This window comes from Hyla sarda, chromosome 2 (assembly GCF_029499605.1).
Source record: "Hyla sarda isolate aHylSar1 chromosome 2, aHylSar1.hap1, whole genome shotgun sequence".
Classification (NCBI taxonomy): domain Eukaryota; kingdom Metazoa; phylum Chordata; class Amphibia; order Anura; family Hylidae; genus Hyla; species Hyla sarda.
In genome coordinates, this window is record NC_079190.1 from 141873835 (window position 1) to 141901453 (window position 27619).

At 41.1% G+C, this 27619-nt stretch overlaps 1 protein-coding gene across 2 annotated transcripts in view; it reads left to right on the forward strand.

Annotated features, from left to right (window-relative positions):
- PIBF1 (progesterone immunomodulatory binding factor 1) overlaps positions 1-27619 on the forward strand; it is a 233321-nt gene that overhangs the window by 149552 nt on the left and 56150 nt on the right. For both annotated transcript variants that reach the window (XM_056555507.1, XM_056555506.1), the window contains exon 15: positions 4693-4823. In XM_056555507.1, coding sequence (XP_056411482.1) covers positions 4693-4823 — 131 coding nt within the window. The remainder of the gene's footprint in view (positions 1-4692; positions 4824-27619) is intronic.

The window sequence follows — 27619 nt, forward strand, 5'->3', positions numbered from 1 at the left end:
AGGAGTGCTATCAGAAAGGAGAGAGCACAGAGGAGTGTTATCAGACAGGAGAGAGCACAGAGAAGTACTATCGGACAGGAGAGAGCACAGAGGAGTACTATCAGACAGGAGAGAGCACAGAGGAGTGCTAGCCCACCCTCACTTACTGGGCTGTGCTTCAGCTTGGACAAAGCCATGATTTTATAAGCCATGATTTCTATAAAAAGGAAATAGAATTAGATTAGAAAGGTTAATGTTTTGCCAAGATGTACAACATATATCAGACAGTGTCCATTTAAAGGGGTTGTCTTTCCAAAACTTTCTAATTGCAATATGGACAGGAAGGTTACTAATAAGAAAAAAAAGTAACCATCTCTTACCTTCCTTATTGCCAAGCAACTGCTGGTATAATGGAGCTCCTCTGTCCGGCGCTTCCTTTTTTGGTGACATGACCTCCCATGCTCAATTATAAAATCAGCTGCTACAGCGTTGTCCGTCAGTAACCATTGATTGGCTGAGCTGGCACGTGACATCATGTCCCCAAACCCGGAGGTACCAGACTGTTATACTGGCAATGGCGTGGACAGATTTTTTTTATTCACTACCTACCTGTCCATATTTTAATTCGAAAGTTTTGGCTTGACTATATATTTCAATATTTATATGTAGATATGTTTGTATGATTTGTTTGATTTTTTTTATTTAGCTTATTAGACTAAATTCCACATTTTCTTATTTTTTTCCAACCTCTTAAGGTCGCAGGGCATACCTGTACGCCCTGCGCCCCGTCCCGGTATAAAACGTGGGGTCATACTGGGTCGGTCCCGGCGGCTAATGACAGCTGGGACCCTGGGCTAATAGCGAGCGGCACCGATCGTTGTGCCATGCACTATTAACCCTTTAGACGCGGCATTCAAAGTTAATCGCCACGTATAAAATGAAAGTATAAGCTTCCCGGCAGCTCAGTCGGGCTGATCAGGACCATCGCGATGTCCCGATCAGCTAGAACGCGAGCGTAGGTCCCCTCACCTGCCTCAGTCGCGTCCGATTGGCGATTGCTTGCTCCAAGCCTGAGATCCAGGCTTGAGCAATCGACCGCAGATTACACTGATCTTTGCCGTGTCAATGTACGGAAATGATCTGTGTGAGACCGGTATGTGCAGTGAAATAGCCACCAGGGGAGCTATAACACTGCAAAAAAAAAAAAGTGTAAAAAAAAGTTAATAAAGATCATTTAACACCTTCCCTATAAAAGTAAGAATCACCCCCATTTTCCCATTTAAAAAAATAAAACTGTGAAAATAAAAATGAAGATATGTGATATCGGCAAGTGCAGAAATGTCCAAACTATAAAAATATATCGTTAAGTAAACCACACGGTCAGTGGCATTCGCGCAAAAAAAATTCCAAAGTCCAAAATAGCGTATTTTTGGCCACTTTTTATATTATGAAAAAATTTATAAAAAGTGAAGAATATAAAAATGTTACCGATAAAAACTTGAGATCACAGCGCAAAAAATGAGCCCTCATACCGGCCCGTACGTGGAAAAATAAAAAAGTTATAGGGGTCAGAAGATGACAATTTTAAACGTATACATTTTCCTGCATGTAGTTATGATTTTTTTTATAAGTAATACAAAATCATTTTAACCGTATGGACCTACAGAATAATGAGAAGATGTCATTTTTACCGAAAAATGCACTGCATAGAAACGGAAGCGCCCAAAATTTACATAATAAAATTTTTTCTTCAATTTTGTCGCACAATGAATTTTTTTCCGCTTCGCGGTGGTTATTTTGGTAAAATGACTAATGTCACTGCAAAGTAAATTTGGTGGGGCAAAAAATAAGCCATAATATGGAATTTTATGTGAAAAATAGAAAGTGTTATGATTTTTAGAAGGTGATGAGGAAAAAATGAAAATGCAAAAACGGAAAAAAACTGCGTCCTTAAGGGGTTGATTGTGTACTAAATACGTGGAACAGCATGTGAACATTTGAGATCTTTAAACAGCAGCGTGTAAGTGAATGGTGCAAACACAGCCATGTATTTGACCATGCCAGTAAAGCAAACAGTGTTCTCAAGCTCTTTTGTCCCATTGCTATTTGCGTTTATGTGACCGTATCTTGGAAACTTTTAATGAAGTTACAACTGTCAAACTTCTAATCAGGATTTGTTCCCTGTCAGTGGAAAGTAATATAAGACTTTCTTAAAGGAAATGTGTCATTAGAAAATCACCTATTGTTAAACATATTTTTTTTTTTTAAGAATTTAATAGTGTTTTTTTTCTATGTTCTAAAATAATCGTAATAAACCTTGCAGTTTTCAGTCTGGCCACTACACTTAAAACTAAGCTGAGACTTTCTGTTCTCTGATAAGGAGGAGGCCACTGGATTTGTACAGAATTGCAACAAAAATTGACACCAGTATATAGAAGAGAATGACACCTGCACAAGTCACACAGTGTGCTTAGAAACCTCCACCATGAAACAATAGGGTCTGGAGATGATCAATGGAGGTGTCTATGTTCATGGGGCATGCCGTACAGCGTATCACTAAATGCTGTTAAAAAACAGCTCATGCAACATTGCTGCCCCCAAAATAGTGTACTAAAAAATAAAATATACAAAACTACAATCAGAAAATAGAAACAGATTAGAAAAACAGAACCTTTTTTTGTATTTGGCCTTTAATCTATAAAAATAAATCTAGACACAATGGGGGGGGGGGGAGATTTATCAAAACCTGTGCAGAGGAAGACTGCGATGGAACTCACTGTATGCCAGTGGTTTCCAACCTGCGGACCTCCAGTTGTTGCAAAACTACAACTCCCAGCGATGGAACTCATTGTACGCCAGTGGTCTCCAACCTGTGGACCTCCAGTTGTTGCAAAACTACAACTCCCAGCGATGGAACTCACTGTACGCCAGTGGTCTCCAACCTGCGGACCTCCAGTTGTTGCAAAACTACAACTCCCAGCATGCCCGGACAGCCAACGGCTGTCCGGGCATTCTGGGAGTTGTAGTTTTGCAACAGCTTGAGGTCCGCAGGTTTGAGACCACTGCTGTACGCTGTATACCTATGCCCGGGCTGCAAAAGATACAGAAAATAAATTTTAACTTACCTACGTCGGCCTTACGCTGGGGACTGGAACGTCGGACAGCTGTCAGCTTATCACCGGCCGCAGCGATGTCCCGCCCCGGCAAAGGATAGGTTGAGCGCACTGTCATGTAAGAAGCCAGCCAGAGCTCTGGCCGGTGATAGGCTGACGGCTGTCCGACGTTCCCGTCCCCAGCGTGTGGCCGACGTAGGTGAGTTACAGTTTATTTTCTTTATATTTTGCAGCCCAGGCATAGGGATACAGTGTACAGCAGTGGTCTCAAACCTGCGGACCTCCAGCTGTTGCAAAACTACAACCCCCAGCATGCCCGGACAGCCGTTGGTTGTCCGAGCATGCTGAGAGTTGTAATTTTGCAACATCTGGAGGTCTGCAAGTTGGAGACCACTGGCGTACAGTATAGAGTTCCAGCGCCCAGTGGCCCCCAACAAAGAGGAGGAGGGCAGTGCTTGTGGGTGACATGTGAGTAGTACCCCGCTGGGCTGATCATTAATTGGGGGGGGGGGGGCAGAACAGCTGGAAATAATAAGAAATATTATAGAGCCATAAAATAATGATACTACATTCAATTTTTCAAAGTAAAATCACACTGGCTACCAAGGAAGCAATTGTTCTGAGCCGCTTACATTACTTGGATAACAGTGCTTTGCTGGTGACCTGCGACCAAACATATCCACACATCACGTTACTGAGCCTGACTACTGCACGTTTGTTCACGTGTAACATCTAATATTTTTCAGGAATCTTTTGTAAATAAGCAATACTTTTAATATATATGACATATATATATATATATTTTAGTCCTTTTCATATGAAGACAAGCACTTCGGCCATGTTGAATATTTGATTTGGTTGCCCACTTCATGATGATTTCAATGGGTCCTTTAATTTTTCTCTCACATTCAGTTCAAACCCAGGTCAAATGTATTTGACGTCATGCAATGAATTGTTAATTTAAACAGTCTGTCTTCTGGCCAGAAGGACGGGAGTTTAGCGGAGAAAAAAAATAGTGCACGCACTATTTTTTCCCCCGCTAAAATCCTGTAAAATTACAGGGTCACAGACAGACCCGATGCAAGTGATTGGGGTCCTTCATGACCCGTTTGCATCCAACTCGTTTCAGGGTCTGTTCAGCTAAAAAAAAAAAAAAAAGGCAATTGGACCCTTAACGGGTCAGATGCAAACGGCCGTGTGAACCTATCCTAATATGTCACTGTACCTACAAATCTTAATTGTCTGCTAAATGGGGAATAGCTCATGAACTTGCTAGATATTTTCCCATAGTGTAAAATATTATAAATTATTTTACACAAAAAATATAGAAAACAAAATCTATTTACTTCAAAAGTGAAGGCAAAGGGGTTACAGGTGGAGCCATGAATGTTGTGCAAAGTCAGAATACTATTTTAGTAATACAGTAATAAAAGGGCAGAGTTAGGGGGCAGTAATGCAGCTGATATTATTAAAAGAAGGACTGGTGGATTTAGTGAATTTAGGAAAAAAATAGCTATTTAACTATAACCTAACAAAGTAATAGGGTCATTCTGAATTGTATCCTTAACCTATATTTTTATGTCTTTTTTTTTTAACACAGTTGGATAGAACCAACTCCCTCTTAAGTCAAGTTCACCAGCCATACCAATACCTCATTGAATCCGTGCGTCAAAGAGACATCCAAATAGACTCTCTTAAGGACCAGATTTCAAAACTTGAAAAAGATGTGAGGTAAGCGGGTTCATACAATTTATCTTTACTATTGAATGTCTTAAGATAAATCTGGCTGAGCTTTCTAGCTATAAGACTAAAGTATGTTTGAATGGCAGTAGGTATTAATGTTAAAGGATAACTAGCATTAATCTTAAACTTTTGACACATCGTCAGCAGGGGTCCAATTGCTGAGCTCCTCACTACTCTGAGCAGTCATTGTGTGGATTCATAGTAACTCAGCTGAGCACTTCTGCCCTTTGATGTTAGGGATTGTTGGGGGTCACTGATCAAAACTTAGCACATGTTAAAAGTTTATTTTTATTTTTTTAAAGGTATTTCTTAACTCGTCAAAAACAATGCCAAATTTTATTTTTAGGTTTTTTTTCATTTTTGAAATAAAAAATATTATTTGTGGTGGAAAAAGATAAATTATTTATTCTCTTAACTTGGAGGGTGGGGGGGGGTCATTTTTACACAGTGCATGTTATGACAAATTTGATGTTCTCTTTATTATGTGGGTTAATAGCATTAAAATGATACCCATCTTTACTTGTTTTTTTGTTTTTGTACTAATTCTAAAATAAGTCAAACTTGTTTTTTTTTTGTACCACTTATGCTTATATATGACTTTTTGGTCAATATTAATTACGGTAAATTTTTTTGTGATGTGACCAAAACTCAGCAATTTTGGACTTCGAGGAATAATCCGAAGCCATGCAGATACCTTAAATGCCGTAATAAGTAATTATCACAGCATCTGAAGTAGGGATCGACCGATATCGTTTTTTTAGGGCCGATACTGATAATCGGTGGAGGTTAGGGCCGATAGCCGATAACTTAAACTGGAATATCGGTATAAGTTATCGGCTATTTATCCCCCCACGACACCGCTGCAGATCATTGATTTAAAGCGGGCGCTTTAAATCAATGCACTGCAGTGGCTTTTGCGGTGCCATAGGCTGCCGCCGCCACCCACTTCTCTCCCTCTGCCTGTTCAGGGGTCCTGAGTCCTATCACCGCCACCGTTCCTCCCCACCGCTGCACCTTACCCCCGGGGAGGCGGTCGCGGTGCGGTGGGTCGGGGGGGGGGAGGTCGCGGGTTCGGTGGGGGGGGAGGGCATTATCGGCTTATCGGCAAGGTAATTGCTGATACCGATAATGCCCAGAATAGTGATTATCGGCCGATAATATCGACCATACCGATAATCGGTCGATCCCTAATCTGAAGGGTTGATGGTGGACATCTGTGTGGATAGCTGATGTCACCCATTATCCATGCGTTCACATCTGCTGATAACAGCAGCCGGTGTAAGGTGCAGAAATGCGCCCCATGCAATTTTAAGTCTGCCCCTCCCCTCAGCTGTTTGGAGATTTCCGAACATACAGCGAAGGCATAAATGGGCAGGACACAGTTCTGCACCTCCCTCAGCCCCGTACACAGCTCCCTCCTCGCCCCTCCCTCAGGAGGAGAGAAGGGATGTAGATTCTCACAGCCCCACTCCTGGCAGTTGACAGCTGTGATAATCTACGTCCACGGGGCTGTTAAAATCTCTACTTGTGGTTGTGTGACTGAGCCATTGTAAAAATGTATGTCCAGGGGCCTGTGCACCTTCCTCGGCAGGAGAGGGATTCTCACAGCCCCACTCCCACAGCGCCCTGGACGTAGATTTTCACAGCTGTCAAAATCTCTTCCCAGGAGCTGGGCTGTGAGAATCTACGTCCCTCCTCTCCTCCTCAGGGAGGGGCTGAAAGGGAGCTGTGTATGGAGCTGAGGGAGGTGCAGAAGATTTGCATCATAAAGATGACATGTTTTTATTTTTTGAAGACATCAGAGGGCTTCAAAGTTTATCAGCAATTTTCCAGTTTTTCACGAAAATTTCAAAATCGGAATTTTTCAGGGACCAGTTAAGTTTTGAAGTGAATGTGAGGGTCTTTATGTTAGAAATTCCCCATAATTGACCCCATTATTAAAAACTACACCCCTAAAAGTATTCAAAATTACTTTAAGAAAGTTTGTTAACCACTTTGCTGCTATTCCTGTGAAACACCTAAAGGGAGGAGAAAAATTCAAAATCTTCATTTTTTCAATAAAAACATTCTATCAGACTCATTTTTTATAAGGGGTAAAAGGACGTAAAGTGGTGTGCGAGTACACTGCATGGCTCAGAAGGGAAGTAGAAGCAATGGGATTTTGGAGAGCGAATTTTGCTGAAATGGTTTTTGGGGGGCATGTCGCATTTAGGAAGCCCCTATGGTGCCAGAACAGCAATGGACGTGAAAATTAAAAATGCTGGTGTTAACCCAAATTTTCATTTTCACAGGGGTTAATAGGACAAAAAGCCCCCCAAAATTTGTAACACCATTTCTTGTATGGTATGGAAATACCCCATATGTGGATATAAAGTGCTCTGCGGGCACACAGGGCTCAGAAGAGAAGGAGCGCCATTGGGCTTTTGGAGAGAGAATTTGCTTGGAATGGAAGTTGGGGACCATGTGCGTTTGCAAAGCCCCCATGCTGCCCCATGGGCTCCCCACATGTCACCCCATTTCAGAAACTACACCCCTCACAGAATGTAATAAGGGGTGCAGGACCACTGTTCAAAAAATCTGTCAGACACCTGTGGCGTGTAAATTCTCACTGCATTCCTTATTACATTCAGTGAGGGGTGTTGTTTCCAAAATGGGGTCACATGTGGGGGTCCACTGTCCTGGTAGCATGGGGGCTTTGTAAATGCACGTGGCCTTCAATTCCAGCCAAATTCTCTCTCCAAAAGCTCCTTCTCTTCTGATCCCTGAAGTGCGTCCGCAGAGCACTTTACATCCACATATGGGGTATTCCCTAACTCAGAAGAAATGGTGTTACACATTTTGGGGGGCTTTTTTCCTATTACCCCTTGTGAAAATGAAAAATTTTGTTTAACACCAGCATTTTAGTACACAAAATCAAATTTTTCATTTTCACGTCCAACTTTAACAAAAATCCATCAAACACCTGTGGGGTGCTGAGGCTTACTATACCCCTTGTTACGTTCCTTGGGGGGTTTAGATTCCAAAATGGGTTCACATGTGGCTGTTGTTATATATTTTTTTGCATTTATGTCAGAACTGCTGTAACAATCGGCCATCCCTGTGCAAATTTTATATTTTTTTCCCTTTTTATCTCTTGTGAAAATTAAAAGTATGGGGCAACACCAGCATGTTAGTGTAAAAAAAACTTTACCTTTTCATTAGGGGTAAATGGAGAAAAAGCCCCCCAAAATTTGTAACGCAATCTCTCCCAAGTACGGAAACACCCCATATGTGGCCCTAAACTGTTGCCTTGAAATAAGACAGGGCTCAGGAGTGAGAGAGCACCATGCGCATTTGAGGCCTAATTAGGGATTTGCATAGGGGCGGAACCGGGTTCAAGCATGGCACCAAAAATACCCTACGGCAGTGTTTACCAAACAGCGTGTCTCCAGCTGTTGCAAAACTCCCAACATGCCTAGACAGTCAATGGCTGGGAGTTATTTTGCAACAGCTGGAGGCTCCGTTTTGGAAACAGTGCCGTACGAGACATTTTTCATTTTTATGTGGGGGGGGGAGGGGGTAGCTGTGTAAGGCTGTGTGTGTATATATGTAATGTTATACTCGTTATTTTGTGTCAGTGTAGTGTTTTTAGGGTACATTCACACGGGCGGGGGTTCACAGCGAGTTTCCCACTGAAAGTCTGAGCTGCAGCAGAACATTTGCCGCAGCTCAAATTTGAAGTGGGAAACTTGCTGTAAACCCCTGCTCGTGTGAATTTACCCTGTATATTCACATGGGGGGGGGGGACGCAAACCTCCAGTTGTTGCAAAACTACAACTCCCAGCATGCACTGACAGGCCGTGCATGCTGAGAGTTGTAGTTATGCAACAGCTGGAGGCACAGTGCATGGTAAACACTGAGTTAGGTAACAGATTAACTCAGTGTTTCCTATCCAGTGTGCCTGCAGCTGTTGCATAACTACAACCAGCATGCACTGACAGTGCATGCTGGGAGTTGTAGTTTTTCAACAGCTGAAGGCACACTGGTGTGGAAACACTGCGTTAGTTTGTTACCTAACTCCGTGTTTCCCAACCAGTGTGCCTCCAGCTGTTGCATAACTACAGCCAAAGGACATGCTGGGAGTTGTAGTTATGCAACAGCTGGAGGCACAACTACAACTCCCAGCATGACTTTTGGCAGTCGGTGCATTCTGGGAGTTGTAGTTATGCAACAGCTGAAGGCACACTTTTTCATAGAAAACTCCCAGCATGCACAGACTGCCAAATGGCATGCTGGGAGATATAGTTGTGCCTCAAGCTGTTGCATAATTACAACTCCCTGCATGCCCTTTGGCTGTGCATGCTGAGAGTTGTGTTATACAACAGCTGGAGGTACACAGCACTCACCTCCTGCTGTTGTATAATACAAACGGACCAAGACTTCACATGCACAGCAGATCCAGTGTGTGTGAATACACCATTAAAGAGGTACTCCAGTGGAAAAATATATATTTTTTAAATCAGCTGGTGACAAAATGTTAAACAGATTTGTAAATTGCTTTTATTTAATTAAAATTCATAATTCTTTCATTACTTAGCAGCTGCTATTCTAGGGCAGTTGAAAATTCTTTTCAGTCTGACCAAAATTTTATCTGCTGATACCTCTGTCCTTGTCAGGAACTGTCCAAAGCAGGAACAGATCCCCATAGGAAACCTATCCTGCTTTGGGCAGTTCCTGACTTGGACAGAGGTGTCAGCAGAGAGCACTGTGGTCAGACAGAAAGGACCTATACAACTTCCTCTGTAGTATACAGCAGCTAATAAGTACTGGAAGGATTACGATTTTTATATAGAAGTAATTTACAAGTCAGTTTAATTTTCTGGCACCAGTTGATTAGAAAAATGTGTTACGCCACTGGAGTACCCCTTTAAAGGCAAAATCATGCAGCCATTGCATGTGGGTATGGTGTCCTAAGGATATGGTAGCTGCATTGTTTGGTCTCACCCTAAAAGATGCATAATTACCACATTTATTTTTTATTTTATTTTTTTACCCATAATTTTTTTGTTAAAGAAGATAAGAAATTTACAATGTTTTTTTTATTTTTTTTTATTTTGTGATTAAAAAGAGATGCTGTCTAAAAACTTGTCTAGGGAAAGGGGAGGAGCATGACACAGTGATCCCTATTCTGTTTCATGTTCTTTGTACCCCTGTGTTCTGGATGCCTTCTTTCCCTTAAGTGTAATGCCTTACCCTTGGTAAGGAAAGCTCTGTTTTCAGTCTTAGGAGTGTCTGAATAAATGACTACCAGTAGAGACCTGCAACCTGGACCATTTTTCATCCAAAACCTATCTCTTTGTATACAGAGATACACAAATATATGGTAAAAGTTGCCTTACTAAAACATTGTAAGCCTCACATTTATGATCAGAGATTATTCTTAACAACAAACATTGAATTGTTGGCGCATTTCCCAGAAACCTAATACTGCCAAGAAATACCTACATATTCTAATTCTAAATAGAGACGGTAAAAGATACTTAAGAAAATCTGGAAGGTATGTGTATTTGCTTAGTCTTTGTTGAACTACATGCATATAAAATGTTACTCTTAAGCAGTATATACTGCTAGAGTACATTTCTGAGGCTCTGTTAACATTACCTTGGTGGTGTGTTTGTTGTATAAGTTAGAGAGCACTTCTTCATGTATATTCCAATGGACCATAGCGATATTTAGGCATATGCTGAGTTTACAACAGTATTACTATTGAAATGGATTCCTCTAAAGGGTATACAATACTATTTTTTACTTTATTTATTAAAGGGGTACTCTGGCGCTTAGACATCTTATCCCCTATCCAAAGGATAGGGGATAAGATGCCTGATCGCTGGGGACCCACGTGATCTTGCACGTCGCACCCCGTTTAAAATCCGTCCCCGGAGCGTTTTGATGTCACACCGCCTCCCATAGGCTTGCATTGAGGGGGGCGGAGCGTGACATCACACGGGGCGGAGCCTTGATGTCACAACGCTCCGGCCCCGTGAACGACAGTAATCAGACCCGGAGCAAACACGCTCCGGGGACTGATTTTAAACTGGGTGCGGCATGCAAGATCACGGGGGTCCCCAGTGGTGGGATCCCCGGGATCAGGCATCTTATGCCCTATTCTTTGGATAGGGGATAAGATGTCTAAGTGCCGGAGTACCCCTTTAAAGGCGTACTCGGGCACAGAAAATTGTCAGCAATTGAATGACATTTCTTGTTCTGTCCATTCTGAAAGACTGGCTGGCATTTATCATTGTAGGTGTAAGTGAAGCATTTATCATTGTAGGTGTAAGTGTAGCAGTTTTCTACACCTTTTTTTGTGTGCTGGTAATGTGTAGGAGCAGCACATTTATTATATGGTCACAGAACATTTGATAAATTTTGTCCAGGTCACATTTTCTGAAATTTCTCTCTTCACATACACCACAAAGCTAAGTCTGGGCTGGTGTAGTTTTAGAGACTTTTCAGTGGCTTTGCACCTTTTTTGCACCTTTTCACAAAAAGGCGCAGTTTATAAAATCCTTCCATATCATTTGTATTTCCAAAATCAGTGGATTGCAACTCAAAATCAGCAGAAATGTGTAAACCAAAAGGCGCCAATAAACCCTGCTTGCGCCATAGTTTGGATAGTTACGTACGCGGCGATAACAAATATGTTTATTTAAAAAAAATTACACTTTTTGGGGGTAAAATGGGGAAAAGGGGACAATTTACATTTTTATTGGGGGGGGGGGGGATTTTTCAGATTTTGTTACTTAAAAAAAAAATGTTTATACTTTTATTTTTACACTTTCATAGTCCCCATAGTCCCCAATCATTTGATTGCTGATACTGTTCAGTGCTATGCATAGGGCATAACACTGATCAGTATTATCGGCTATCTACTGCTTCGGTCTGCTCGATCTCAGACCAGAGCAGAAGACGCCGGGAGACAGGCGGAGGCAGGTGAGGGGACCTCCTTCCTCCATTATGGATGATTGGATCCCGGCATCGTATTGATCATGACATCTGAGGGGTTAATGGTGGACATCTGCGCGATCGGGATGTCGGCCATTACCGGTGGGTCCCTGGCTGCTATCAGCAGCCGGGACCTGCCGTGCATGACCAGAGCATCGCTCCGATGCTCGCGGTCATGTACAGGATGTAAATGTACATCCTGGGGCATTAAGTACCAAGATGTACATTTACGTCCTGCCTCGTTAAGGCTAAGTTTCCACATGTTTTTTTTATTTATTTTTTCTGGCAGTTTTTGGAATACTGCCACTGCAGTTTTTGAGCCAAAGTCAGAAGTGGATCTATAAGGGAGGAGAAGTGTAAATTCTTCCTTTATATGTCCTATTCCTTTTGAATACACTTCTGGCTTTGGCACAAAAACTGCAGTGGCACTATTCCAAAAACTGCCAGAAAAAAAAAACAAGTGGAAACTTAGCCTTAGGGGTTAAGGAGGCTGGGCGAGCCGGCACTGAGTTCCCAGCTGCAGCACCCCCCGGAGACCCACATACACGTTGTGTAAAACTGCCCTACTTCTGCTTCAGGCAGCATGACATGCGCAGCCCAAGACTACAAGTCCGATCAGCACCCAGGCCATGCTGCCTGAAGAAGTAGGGCAGTGTGTCTGTGGCTTTCCGGGGATGCTGCAGCTGGGAATTCTTGAGTGACACATGGGCAAAATGTAAATCGTAATGAATGTATCTTGATAACCCTTTAAATTGCAACTGTCTAGGAAAAACATGTGCATATATCAGGATCATTTTATTTTAAATAATTTTTATTAGAATTTTTTAGACAATAAAAAACTCTAAAGACTTTTTAGTCTGCCTATGCAATACCTCAAATTAAGTAAGAATGTTGACTAAGTAAGAAATTTGAACTCTGTATGACTTGAATTTGATGTTTATAAAGTCTAAGTTTTTCCTTTAGTTAAATATGTGAAATAACACACCACAGCACATTATTCAAGAAATCAAATTTTACAGACCATTTATTTGATCCAATCATTTTAGTATCATAGACGTGACAAAGAAACATTATATTTACCAATAATGGTCAATAAGGCCCTATATTTTACAGTCTGTATTCAACACTGTAAGACTTTTATATGTAGTGGCCATTTTTAAAACTTTAATCACACATCGTTTTAAATCAATCATAAATGCAATTTAATAGAAGCTGATTCATCTTCTTATGGATCCCAGCTTATTTAATTGACTTATTTTTGGACATTTATCAACGGGTTAAGTCAGGTTTTCTTTACTATAATTGTCGCAACTGTGACTACACGATTTTTTGTGCGACATTTTGACTCGAAAGCAAGAAAAGCAAGTTTTCCAAAAATTAACTACGTAGTAATAATTTTTAAATGGACTACGGGTAGTCAGGTATTTATTAACTGCGACAGTCGCAACTGCGCAAAAAAAAGTCGCAACAGGGTTAAAAATTTACTAAATTTACTCCAGCTCAAACATGGAGCAGAAAAAGCTACTACCAAAGTAAAAAAGGAAAAATTGCTTACGTGGAAGAAAATTATCAACAGGCTGAAACCAGTTGATAAATAAGTCACACATAAGCAAAAAAAAAGTAAGGAAAAAATTACAAAAAAATAAAAGAATACATAAGCAAACATTGATAAATGTCCCTCATTGTCCTTATAATGAGCAACGGCCTCTTGAAAAAGGATACGAAACGGCGTTGGGGTACAGAGTAACGCTATCATGGGTAAGAAATAGGCACCTTATATACCTGTAAAATATGCACTTTATCTAGATTAGTAGCAAGTTGTCTTACAAAACCTTTCAGTGTATATGGAGTAAACAGAGGAGGATACCGGTGCCCATTTGCAAGTTTTATTAGCTGAGTGGCACCATAAAATATATACCATTCCTAAATTGCTCCTTATATAGCAGTTGCCCGGATTTCTGCTTGTGGTCCTCAATTGGTCCAATACTTGAGATTGCTGTCCATACACATGTTTTTAATTGTGTTACCAATAAAATGATACGTTTTAATCAAGCGGTAAAGTGTGAACTTACATTGAGACACACAACTATAAATAGCCCTTGTGCCTCAACAATAAACGAATGGACTGGGCAACTCAAGCTGATATCTATAGTTTTCCTATTGTACACAGGAGATTGATCTCACCTTCGTTCACCAAGAACTATTGTTGCCTATATTGTTTTTTCCATTTCTTTCCATTGCTTTTACATTTTTTTTATATCAATAACTAGTTGGAAGTTGAGTAAAGCAGTTCCAATAGATTTCTCAGTTTTCCAGCTGATTTGGAACAGATTTTTCTTTTTAGCTATAGCTGGAACAATCTTGTTTTTTCTGGCCAAAAACGTCCCCATAATGCCCCATTAGCTTTTTTTTTTTTTTCTTAATAAACTTGTATTTGATGGTACCATGTCTCCACTTTGAAATCTTAGGAGGCTTATTTGTAGTAAGACTTGGTGCTTAGTCCAACAGAATATGTTAACATACATTGACTTTTAACAATTCTGTGTACAGTGTGATAAATTGATTATTCATTGCTGTGTAGACAATCTCTCCACATGATCTGTTCTGTGAAAAGAAAGGAAAATATTTATCGCCTTCCTTGCGGGACACTTTGTGCAGACATGATTTATTTACTGTATATATGCCTAGCTACAGATAACTTGTGATGGACGTGCTATTTTCTTTCAAAATATTTTTTTATTCGGATTTTTTTTTCTGGAGGTTTGAGAAGCACAATACTCCCCTTTTGTCAGTATGCTAAGGATTACAGTGACATGTTATCATAGCTCCAATAAAGAAACAATATAAATGGCATGCTTCCCTAACACGTACAGTTGTAAAGATAAAATGCTTGCATACAGTGCTGGCATAACAAATGACACTACAACTATAGAAGTCTTGAGAAAACAGCGCTTCTTACCCTTATAAGCCCTGACTTTTGTTTTATTTTTCCTGTGAGTTTTAATGTAACAATGAATAGCTGTGTGTACATATAGTTGTATTGTTGGGAAATACAATACATACATTAGTTCTTCCATTGATACATTTTTAACGGATGTTTGGTTTGTTATAGTTTCACTGGGTCGACTTACTACAAAAGGGTGTTTTATTTTTATTTTTCTTTCAGTATAATGTGTTTATACAAATTTAATGTAATAAAAAAAAAAAAACACGACGTGTTTTGCTGTCTCCTTGATTTAAAATTGCTTTTAGCGAAGCTGACCACTGATTCACTGGCAGTAAACCCAATACTGAATCAGATTAAAACAATGTGTCACTTACCCGGATCGGTTCCAGAGATACATGCTGTATAAGCCTCTGTTGCTAATATGTAAATTGCCTGCTTTGCGCAATAGAGGCGGTACCTGGCATACAGAGCTTCTGTGCCTCTATTTCTCTCTGCTCACCCAACTCCTAAATATTTATAGATCCCTTAATCATGTGAGCACAAGGTGGAGCAGAAGGGAAGGCAGGAATGCTGGATATGCTAGCTCCCACCTCCATTGCGCAAAACTGTCCATTTACATATTGGCAACAGAGGCTAATACAGGCTGTATCTCTGGAATGGCGATACATCATTTTAATCCAGTTCACCCGCACTATAACCCTGTGTATTGGATTTAGTGCCAGTGACCAACAGTTTCCATTTAAATGGTCACTGTCATTTCAAAAAATTTTATTTACCAGAAATGACTTCTTAAGCCAGAAATAATCCCCAAAAATGTGATCACTAGGTGTCTTACTCCCCTGCAATCTGCTGATGCCGGTTGTTATGGCAGTTTTGTCTCTGAACTTTAGAGAGACCAAGAAGGAATACAGGAAGTGGGGACAGGGCTTAGGTAGTACCATGGAGGATAGAAAGCCTGGACTGTGTGAATGCAATCTGAGCCTACGTGCCATCTCTAGAAGGTTCACCCTGTGAACTTTCAAAGGTAAATCAATGCTTGGTTCTGGTCATGCCCCCTTAAATAAAGCAAATTACATATTGCTGTGCATCACGAAGGGGGCTATCATGGACTCAATAGCAGCAGTTGGAGCTAAAAATCCCCTTATTACCATTCTGATATTAATCTAACAAAACCATGCAGGTATTTAAAATTATTTTAAAGGACAGTAGTGCTTAAAAGGGTACTCCACTGTCCAGCGTTCAGAATGAAATGTTCCAGGCACTGTTTTTGTGCTGCAGGGGTTGGCCATGCCCCTCGTGTCATCACACCCCCTCCCATAGACTTGTATTGAGGCGTTGTGGCCGTGACGTCACGAGGGGCATGGCCAACCCCCGCCGCGCAAAAACAGTGTTCGGAACATTTAGTTACGTAAGCTGGTCAGTAAAGTACCCCTTTTAAAGGCACAATTATGATCTGTTCTCTCTTCTTCCCCACTACTGCTCTGCCTCCTCAGATTGGTTATAGGCACACATTTATCACAGGCTCAACAGAAAGTTGGCTGATTTCTATTACATCAAGGACAGAATGACTATGACAAAAGATTGTCAGCTAAGTGCCACACATTAACTGAATGGATAAAGCCTTAAGGAATTATCCAGGATTAGGAAAAGTTAGCCACTGTCTTCAAAAAACAGTGTCACACCTGTCCTCAGTATGCTATTATAACTTGGCTCCCTTCATTTTAATAGAATGGAGCTGCATTACCACAGACAAACTGAGGACAAGAGTGGTGCTTTTTCTGCATGAAAATTCTGTATTTTTCTAATCCTAAATAACTCTCATAGGGTCTCTTAAAGGTTTTATGTTTGTATGTTTTGTTTATTTATTTTTTTTAATTTTTTTTATAATGTTCCAAATTATATGTACTGCAAGACACTTGGAAAATTGTTATTGCTTAGTGTTTGTGTCTGCTAAAAGGGGTTGTCCAGGTTAGAAAACCCTGTTTCATATACCATATTAGGGATTTCTTATATGATCATTTATTTTCTTTTTTCGTTTTTTGTTGTTAAAGCAGTTTTACATTCTTCTAAAGTTAACACCCGATCTACAGGATAGGATATTACTTGCTGATAACGGGGGGTTGGCTTCTAGGCCCACTGCAGTCGTTAAAAGGGGGACTAGAGTTTCTCATTAGAATGGAGTGGCACGATCCACAGGATAGGGGATAAGTGCCTTATGGTGGGTGTTCAGACTGATGGGAAGCCTGCAATCTCCCCAGCGATTTCTACTCTGTGCAAGGAGACTGTTGACCACCGCACAAGGCTGTGGTCAACACGCCCCCTCCATGCATATCTATGGTAGAGCCAGAGGAACGCAAGCACTGTATCTCCAGCTCTCCCATAGAGATGCATGGAGGGGGTGTGTCAGCCATGACCGCTCCTAGCAAGAGAAGACCCGGGGTTCATAGTGGTGGTCAGGAGGTCGCAGGGGGTCCCAGCAGTTGGCCTCTTCACAATCAAACACTTATTCCCTATCCTATGGATAAGAGGATAAGATGGTATGTACTGGAGTTTCCCTTTACCTTCATTAGCCTCAGAAAAGTCAACTTACTACTAATTCACAGTTGTTGGTTCATTATGAACAAAGCATTTTTAGATTTCCCACCTGAAATTGAATTCCTAACTTTTGACACAATGAGCCAGTATGGTGTACGCTGATGTGTCATTAAGCAACAAAAGAGCAAAACTTAACACACTGTACCTGGTCCCACGTGATTTTTACTGAAGCTTTCAGGTTGCTTGTTTAGTGATTCATGCCCAAGTACACTTAATAGGAAAAGACAGTTTCAGCTATTGTGAAAGTTTTGTATTCAACAAAATATAATTCATTGACTAATTGTCTACACATACCGGAAGGACTTGAAATGCGTCATGACTCGTCAGCTATTCCATGCATTGAATATAGGCAGAAAACCATAAAGTTAAAGCAGTTTTTCAAGTACAGTGCAAATGGGTTTAAGTCTGTTATGTGTAAACATGTGCACTTACATATATAAAAGATGTGGGCCTATGAATTAACATATTCAACGCTGTTCCTTTTGTGTTTTCTGAAGTCCTCTTCAGAGTTTTCATAAAAGAAAACTCTTGACAAAAATCATTAAAAATTATTAACCATTTTATTACATGCCTTTCTTCTGATTCATTTCATCTTAGTAAAGCTTTGTGAGAACTAGTTGAACAGTGAGGTAAGTTTAGACATCGAATTATTGTTGCAGATTTTCAATGAATTCCTTTAGAAAATCTGCAACAATCTATAGTAAAATATGACTGGATAGGGTTTTATAAATCCAGTCCACATGCAGCTAGAAAAAAAAAAATCCTTACAGATTTTGTATATGCTGAGTTACTATATGGGTAGTGCAGGCAGTAAGGTAGTATTAAAGGGGTACTATGCCCTAGACATCGTATCCCCTATCCAAAGGATAAGGGGATAAGATGTCTGATTGCTGGGGTCCCGCCGCTGGGAACCCCTGTGATCTCTGCTGCGGCACCCCAGACATCCAGTGCATGGAGCAAACTTCCCTCCGTGCCGGATGACTGGCAATGTGGGGCGGAAGCTCGTGACGTCACTGTCACGCCCCTCTCTTGATGTCACGGTCATGCCCCTTCAATGCAAGTCTATGGGAGGTGGAGTGACATCACACCCTCACCCGTAGACTTGCATTGAGGGGGTGTGGCCGTGACGTTACGAGCCTCCGGTGCTGAACCCGATGCTCTAAACTAACGCCGGATGCAGCAGGGAGATCGCAGGGGTCCCCAGCGGTCAGACATCTTGTCCCCTATCCTTTGGATAGGGGATAAGATGTCTAGTGGCAGAGTACCCCTTTAACCTCTTTTAACAGACTTGTTTTTTTGTGTCAGAAACCCAACCAAAATCCATATACTGTATTAGATCATGTGTACAGAATAAGGGAGGTCTCCTGCTCAGGGCTTCCTCGTGTTAACCACAGTGGAGACCTGATAAGCGAAAGTATATGACGAACTTGGCTTGCATTACAGGGTCACCTAACTATTGTTTGGGAGCAGAGTACTGCAGCATGCCACACCGTGTGACTAGACACAACTTCCTCTTTAAAAGCTGGATCAGTGGTGATCAGCTGATCACCGAAGTAGCTTCCTTTTAAGGGGATGCTACAAAGCAGATTGGTTTCTGTCTACAGGTGTGCGTTATCTATGGATTGAAAATAACCCGGACTGTAAACTCTTATGGGTAGGGTTAGTGTTCCTTTGTATTACATGTCATTGACTGTAATTATCTGTTACTTAACATATTAATGCTTTCATAGCGATAATTATAGTATTTTCTACTTCTTAGAAGAGCTAGTTACATAAGTTCCTATCTGTGTCTTCGGTACATATGCATCAGAAACAGCATGTTCAGCTTATCCATGCCATATCTAAGGACACTAGAACTGGACTACATACTGTTTGGTACACAAACTTTACATAAAGCTGCAAGAAGCCATAAATATGAAGGATGGCATGTAGTAAAATTTGCAGTTGTCCAAATAGGAGAACAGTTTTCATATCTTCAGTACTCTGCTCTGGTACTTAAAAACATTGAAGATGTGTTAAATAAATACGATATTCCAGGGGCTAACTTTTTTGTGTGTTTTTTTAAATTTTTTTTTAATGGTGCTTTTGCAGTTGCTAAAAACAAATGACTTTCCCATCACCACCTTTATCATGAATCTCTGGTCCTGCTGCGCAGTACTGCTTGCAGGGTCAGCATGTAGACACTGATTGAGTAGGCAATTCCATGTGCCAACCCCTGAGGGGCTTCACAATGGACCAGAAATCCATAATAATGGCCGTGGCAGGAAGTTGAGCTTATGTTTTGTTTTTTTTTGCTTTTAGCATCTGCTTGTGTTTGTTAAATCACACTGACTTTCAGCTTGTCACAAGCCAAGACAGGACAATGCTGTGGTAGGCAAATAGCTGAGCACAGTGTGACGTGTCAGGCACCAAATGCCGAAAGAAGACTGTGGAGGACCAATTCAAACAGCATCAAGGGAGCGGGGTAGGTAAGTTAAGGTTTATTATCTTCATCGTTGCAGGATGACCTAGCAGAATGGCAAAATCATTTTGACAGAGTTCTCCCTTAAGTGGTCATGGTGTAAAATCTGTCTTTCTTGTTTTTTCGGATTCTTGATTGTTCTACATCAGGGCGTTTCCTTTGTTTGAGCCAAATGAGATTGCAGCTTTCTCATAAGGATTACAGAGGCACAGCTCACGCCAGCTAAGAAATGTAACCAAGTTCATAGTTTAGTCATACTTGAAGTCTTTGTTTAAATTGTTCATGAACAAAGACAGAGCAGGTTTCTTACTTTAACCCTGACGTTATATTGAGAGAATGCTAACAGCCTATAAGTGCATCATAACTGCCATCAAGTCACTGAGAAGAGGTTACTCCACAATGGCTATATTTACAGATAGTGCTTTGGGTCTTTTTCTAATCTGGAAAACGACTTTATTAGGGCCTAAAACACAAACAAAAAGGAACAAAAGCAAAAAATAAAACAAAATAGCCTTTGGTCTGTTTGCTGCATTTTTTAAGAAATGTCTATGGAAACATAGCTTGTCTTTACATACCTTCTTCTGCAAATGTTTATGATAAAAACAAAGTTTACACAAATGCATTTAAAAGTTGGCAAAAACAAAGCATATTGCACCATATTGCACCAAATTTTTATACCATATACCGGCATTGCGTTTGCAAAAAATGGTGCACATCTTTTAGTTTGACTTAATTTATGACTGTTCTTAACACATCACTTTTACTTTTCAAAGGTTGGAAGTTACAAAAATTGTTTACATTTTGTGTAACAAAGGAAATATATCCTGCGGCAACTTTCTGCACAATCTTAAACAGTATGTTCATATATACAGATATGCTACAGATTTTCTGAAGCAGAAAAGCGTCAGCATATCTGCCCTGTTTTAACATGCCCTTAAAGGAGTATTCCAGGATTGGAATATCCTTTTATTACCTCTGTGTGCCCCTTTGTCCCGTTTTCATGTACTGGACCTACATCTGGTTGTGCTGCTCTGACCTTTCCCGGCATTCCATGCAGCAACAGACCATATGTCATAGGTCACATGTTCTCCATGGGTGTGACTATACTGCAATGGGTGGATGAATAGCACTACTTTAGTAAATCTCTACAGCACTTCTAGATGTGGGTTCCGTGCACAAAAACAGGACAGATAGGGGTAATAGGGTATCCGGGCATGCTGGGAGTTGTAGTTTTGAAACATCTAGAGGTCCTCAGGTTGAAGACCACTGCGGCCTTCGTCATCATCCAGACCCACCCTTTAGTTTTCTACTCGCCTCCCCTCGGTGGGTAGGAAGTGTGAGCTGGTTCGGGCCATCTATGCTGCAGTGACCGTCCGGTGGGGAGGGTTAGTCGTTCCGGGCTGTCCATTTTCACCGGGAGGCCCTCTTCTCTGGGCCGGCCCCGGCCTAGTGACGTTGCCTTGACGACGACGCACAGGAACATCCGTGCCCACAGACGTGCCTGCGCATGAACGTCCCTGTGCGTCGTCAAGGCAACGTCACTAGTCCAGGTCCGGCCTGGAGCGGAGAAGAGGGCCTCCCGGTGAAAATGGACAGCCCGGAACAACTAACCCTCCCCACCGGACGGTCCCTGCAGCATAGATGGCCCGGACCAGCTCACACTTCCTACCCACCGATGGGAGGTGAGTAGAAAACTAAAGGGGGGTCTGGATGATGACTAAGGCAGCAGTGGTCTTCAACCTGTGGACCTCCAGATGTTTCAAAACTACAACTCCCAGCATGCCCGGACAGCCGATGGCGGTCCAGGCATGCTGGGAACTGTAGTTTTGCAACATCTGGAGGTCCACAGGTTGAAGACCACTGATGAAGGGATTGACGGGGGTCTGGATGATGACGGGGGTGTTAATGACGGGGGTCTGGATGATGACAGGGGGGATGATTTATTTCTCACCCTAGGCTTATAGTCGAGTCAATAACTTTTCCTGGGTTTTTGGGGTGAAATTAGGGGCCTCGGCTTATGTTCGGGTCGGCTTATACTCGAGTATCTACAGTACCATACTCTCCTTATTCCTCTTTTGCTTTATAAGTTATTGTCTTGCTTTCCTACATTACTGCTAAATATTATTGTAATTAAAATTTACTTTACAGGATGTTGTAAAAAAAAAAAGAGGATACAGGTGTGTGTCTGACATGTACACGTATGTCTTTTTTATTTTAGGTTTTAGACTCTTTTTTTAGTTAGGTTTGCACTTATTGTTCAGCCAGACACAGAGAACACTGGTAATGCGTAGTTGGATTTTTTTGCACGGATTATGCTGTGACTCCAGGTGAAATCTTAGTGCATTCATGTAGAATACGTCAGAAATCTGAGCACCTGAGGAAATATATAACACAACAAATACCTGTTACCATGACATCCAAACAAGTATTGTTATTTTTACCTGACACAGTAAAAATGCCTTTCCCAGAAACAGAAACCTAAGTTTGCTTCTTTTAGTCATTGCAAAACTAAAAGAAGAGTGTTCTCATTTTAGGTCTCGCTGAAGCCTAAATGCCTAATATAAATTTGGAAAATCTTTCCTCTACTTGGCTAGAAATGGTGGTTCTATGTATGGGTGCACTGCATCATACAAAGATATATATGTTAGTATAGTCTTAGGGGTCTTGAATGAAAGTAGAAAAAAAATGCTATTGAGGTGTGTAAAATGTTAGTACTGATATGTTGTAGCGAAATTTGAGATTTTCCACTTAAAGGATACCTGTACTTTAAAAAAAAATAAAAACTTGCATAACAAGCAGATTTTAGTGCTCTCTCTGCTGTTATTGGGCCCCTGTAAGTCCCCTACATACTGCACAGCTATTTATCATTCTCTCCTTTCCATGAGGTGCAACCAGAGCTGGGCTGTTTACCAGCAGTACTTATACCTAGACTTCCTTTCCTTTACTTGTCTGTCCAATCGCATAACACCTACTCCTCTCTGCTATGCCATGACACAGTGCTCCAGAAAGTGCACTTGACCGAACAGGCCTGCACAGTGCTGGGGAATGATTTACTTAATACACTACCATAGATAGTAGGGGTGTGAATCGCCAAGAATTTGGCGATTCGATTCGAATCGCGATACCAGTGTGGCGATTCGATATATCGCGATATATCGCGATACCGTCTAGGTGACGATACATCGCGATATATCGCCCACCTGGGAGCATTCATAGATCCCAATAGACGCCGCTGTCAGCTTTGACAGCGGCGATCTAGTACTCCGGCGCACTTTTCTCATGTTATCCCGTCCGGGCTGCAAAATAAAATAAAACGCACTTTATCTTACCTGCCAACGAGCCCGCGGAGCTCCGGTACAGTCCGGTACAGGTGTTCGGTCCCCGGGCTGTATTCTTCTTACTTCCTGTTAGTCCGGCACGTCACATGGAGCTTCAGCCTATCACCAGCGGAGGCGGGACATCTCTGCGGCCAGTGATAGGCTGAAGCTCCATGTGACGTGCCGGACTAACAGGAAGTAAGAAGAATACAGCCCGGGGACCGAACACCTGTACCGGAGCTACGGGGGCTCGTTGGCAGGTAAGATAAAGTGCGTTTTATTAAAAATTCCACATCCCTAAAAGAATCGATTCAAAAATATTTTGAATCGATTCTGTATCGGCAAATGAAAAATCGCGATTATCGCGAGAATCGATTTTTTCTTACATCCCTAATAGATAGCATGTTGGAGGGAGGGGGCTATGGATGCACTGTGTTTGCAAGGTGCTGTGGGAGAAGAAAAAAAGCATTATGATCTCAGCAAAAACGTGTGTGTGTTTGTAAATATACAGTCATGGCTGTAAATGTTGGCACCCCTGAAATTTTTCAAGAAAGTGAAGTATTTTTCACAGAAAAGGATTGTAGTAACACATGTTTTGTTATACACATGTTTATTCCCTTTGAGTGTATTTGAACTAAACCAAAAAAGTAGGAAAAAAAAGCTAATTGGACATAATGTCACACCAAACTCCAAAAAGGGGCTGTACAAAATTATTGGCACCCTAAACATAATATTTGGTTGCACACCATTTGGAAGAAATAACAGAAATCAGTTACTTCCTCTAACCATCAATAAGCTTCTTACACCTCTGAGACGGAATGTTGGACCACTTTTCCTTTGCAAACTGCTCCAATTCTCTCTTATTGGAAGGGCGACTTTTCCCAAGAGTAATTTTAAGATCTCTCCACAGGTGTTCAATGGGATTTAGATCTGGACTCATTGCTGACCACTTCAGAACTCTCCAGGGCTCTGTTGCCTTCCATTTCTCTGTGTTTTTTTATGTATATTTGGGGTCATTGTCCTGCTGGAAGACCCAAGATCTCTGACGCAAACCCAGCTTTCTGACACTGGACTGTGCGACCCAAAATCAGTGCGACCCACAATCCATTGGTAATCCTCAGATTTAATGATTCCTTGCACACATTCAAGGCACCCAGTGCCTAAGGCAGCAAAACACCATTGAACCTCCACCATATTTCACTGTAGGTACTGTGTTCTTTTCTTTGTAGGCCTCATTCTGTTTTCGGTAAACAGTAGAATGATGTGCTTTACCAAAAAGTTCTATCTTGGTCTCATCTGTCCACAAGTCGTTTTCCCAGAAGGATTTTGGCTTACTCAAGTTCATTTTGGCAAAATGTAGTCTTGCTTTTTTATGTCTCTGTGTCAGCAGTGGGGTCCTCCTGGGTCTCCTGCCATAGCATTTCATTTAAATGTCGACGGATAGTTTGCGCTTACATTGATGCTACCTGAGCCTGCAGGATAGCTTGAAAATCTTAAGAACTTGTTTGGGACTGGTTATCCACCAACCGGACTATCCTGCATCGACACCTTTCATCAATTTTTCTCTTCCGTCCACACCCAGGGACATTAGCTACAATGCCATGGGTTGAAAACTTCTTGATAATGTTGCGCACTGTGGACAAAGGCAAATCTAGATCTCTGGAGATGAACTTGTAACCTTGAGATTGTTGATATATTTTCACAATTTTGGTTCTTAAGTTCCCAGACAGTTCTCTTCTCCTCTTTTTGTTGTCCATGCTTAGTGTGGCACACAATGCAAAGACTAAGTGAACTTCTCTCCTTTTTATCTGCTTTCAGGTGTCATTTTTATATTGCCCACACCTGTTACTTGCCCCATGTGGGTTTAAAGGAGCATCACATGCTTGAAACAATCTTATTTTTCCACAATTTTGAAAGTGTGCCAATAATTTTGTCCAGCCCATTTTTGGAGTTTGGTGTGACATTATGTCCAATTTGCTTTTTTGTCTCCCTTTTTTTGTTCACTTCCAATATACACAAAGGAAATAAACATGTGTGTAGCAAAACATATGTTACTGCAATCCTTTTCTGTGAGAAATACTTCCTTTTCTTGACAACATGTACGGCCATGACTGTGTGTGTGTGTGTGTGTGTGTGTGTGTGTGTGTATGTGTGTGTGTGTATATGCATAAATATATATATATATATATCCAAAATAATGTAGAAAGAAAATGCTGCGACTCACCACTTTGTTGCTTGTCTTTATTACCGTGTAGACATCTTACAACCGGTATGTAGACATCGGGCTGTGCTGGGGGGGGGGGGGGGAGAGAGAGGAACGTGTGGACGGTGCGGGGAGGTACCAAGACGACCAGCTAGTTTTGCATCAAATGATGCTTCACTTGGTATATATATATATGTATGTATGTGTGTGTGTGTGTGTGTGTGTGTGTGTGTGTATATATATATATATATAAATACATATATATATATATATAAATATACACACAGTCATGTGGATGGCCAATGAAGGACTCAAATAACTGGGGGGATAGATGTAGATTAGAGGTTCGGGTCCTAATAAAAAAGACTTGAAACCGGGGGGGGGGGGGGGGTCCTGCAGTAGGGAGGGCATTATGGGGATTGTGGGATGGGCATTGTGCTGTTGCGTTTTTTTTTTCCCCCTCTTCTCTCTTTTACTTCCTCTCCCTTTGGATGTTTATTTCTTCTCTCCTTTTCGATGTTTATTTTCTTTTTCTTTTTCTCTTCTTTTACACATTAGCTACTTTTAGGCACTTAATATAGTATTTAGAGACACTCAGAATTGGTTTGACGCAGTGAAAATATGTGATCTAAGTTGTGAGAAGACACTAATAAAATACACATAAAGGAATGGTTAACAGAATAATAACATGGAATGTACGTGGATTAGGGGAGAGGGCTAAAAGATTAGCCGTAATGTGTTATATTAAGAAATATCTAGCAAAAACAAAAAGAAACCTAGCCAGCACAACTACTTAATACACGGGTGCACGCTGCTGTGGCAAATAGAGTATACCAAAAAAAAAAAGCTTGCAGCAGCACTCTTGGTCAAAAAATCGTGGCTCGCTAAGATTGCTGCTGCAACCTTCTTTTTTGTGTACTCTTTGCCACAGCAGCGTGCACCCGTGTATTAGGTAGTTGTGCTGGCTATGTTTCTCTAGCCGTGAACCCCTCCCCTTTTTCACAGGAGGTTTTTAAATTGATAGTGGATACAGCATGTCACCCAGTCTGGGGCCATATGCCCATCCAAAATGAGTCCACCTCCGCGTGGATGGGGGACACGTTTTGATAAAAAAAAAGTGCGCTAAGAGCCTCCATTTTTTGACCAAGAGTGCTACTGCAACCTTCTTTTTGTATATTAATATATAATATGCCTGAGATAATATGTTTAACAGAGACACATTTTACAAAGGACACAATAAGGATAGCATATAATAATAGGTGGGGATATCTATATCATGTGACATATTCATCGTACTCAGGGGGGGTATCACTGCTTGTACACAGGGGGGGTTAAATGGGAAGGGAGGGAAGTTAGAATTGATAAGGAGGGTAGATTTATTTTCATCCAGGTAAATTGGGATGGAATTTAATACTTGATGGCATTTCTGTATAATCCTCCTTCGTTCTCCACTAAAATTATTGTAGAATTTGTCAATTTCTGTAAAGGAAAAGGTGATCTCCCTACCTTGGTAATAGGAGACTTTAAAGGGGTATTCCAGGCAAATACTTTTTTTTATATATCAACTAGCTCCGGAAAGTTAAACAGATTTGTAAATTACTTCTATTTAAAAATCTTAATCCTTCCAATAGTTATTAGCTTCTGAAGTTTTCTGTCTAACTGTTCAATGATGATGTCACGTCCCTGGAGCTGTGCATGATGGGAGAATATCCCTTGCATGATGGGAAAATATCCCCATAGGAGCTGGACAGCTCCCGGGACATGAGTCATCTGAAAGCAGTTAGACAGAAAACAGCAACTCAACTTCAGAAGCTAATAACTATTGGAAGGAGTAAGATTTTTTAATAGAAGTAATTTACAAATCTGTTTAACTTTCCGAAGCCAGTTGATATATATAAAAAAAAAAAAAAAAAGGTTTTGCCTGGAATACCCCTTTAATGGATAGATATATTTAGGGTAGGGGGACCTAACCCAAAAATGGGTCCAACCCCTTTGGCGATTATTAGTCAGGAATTGGGATCAATAGATATGTGGAGGGTACGTAACCCTGATGGCCAAGTATTCTCCTGTTGGAACAAAAGCCACCAGATATTCTCAAGAATAGACTTGGCTTTAGGAACGTCCATATTTGATCAAAAAATAGTTGAAATAACCGTACCGAAGTATATCCGACCATAACCCCCTTTTGGTGAAAATTGAAAGGGAAAGCAATAGAAGGGCAGAAATAAAATTAAACTCCTATTGGTTTAATCTGTTAGGAAGCACTGCTTATCTTGAAGG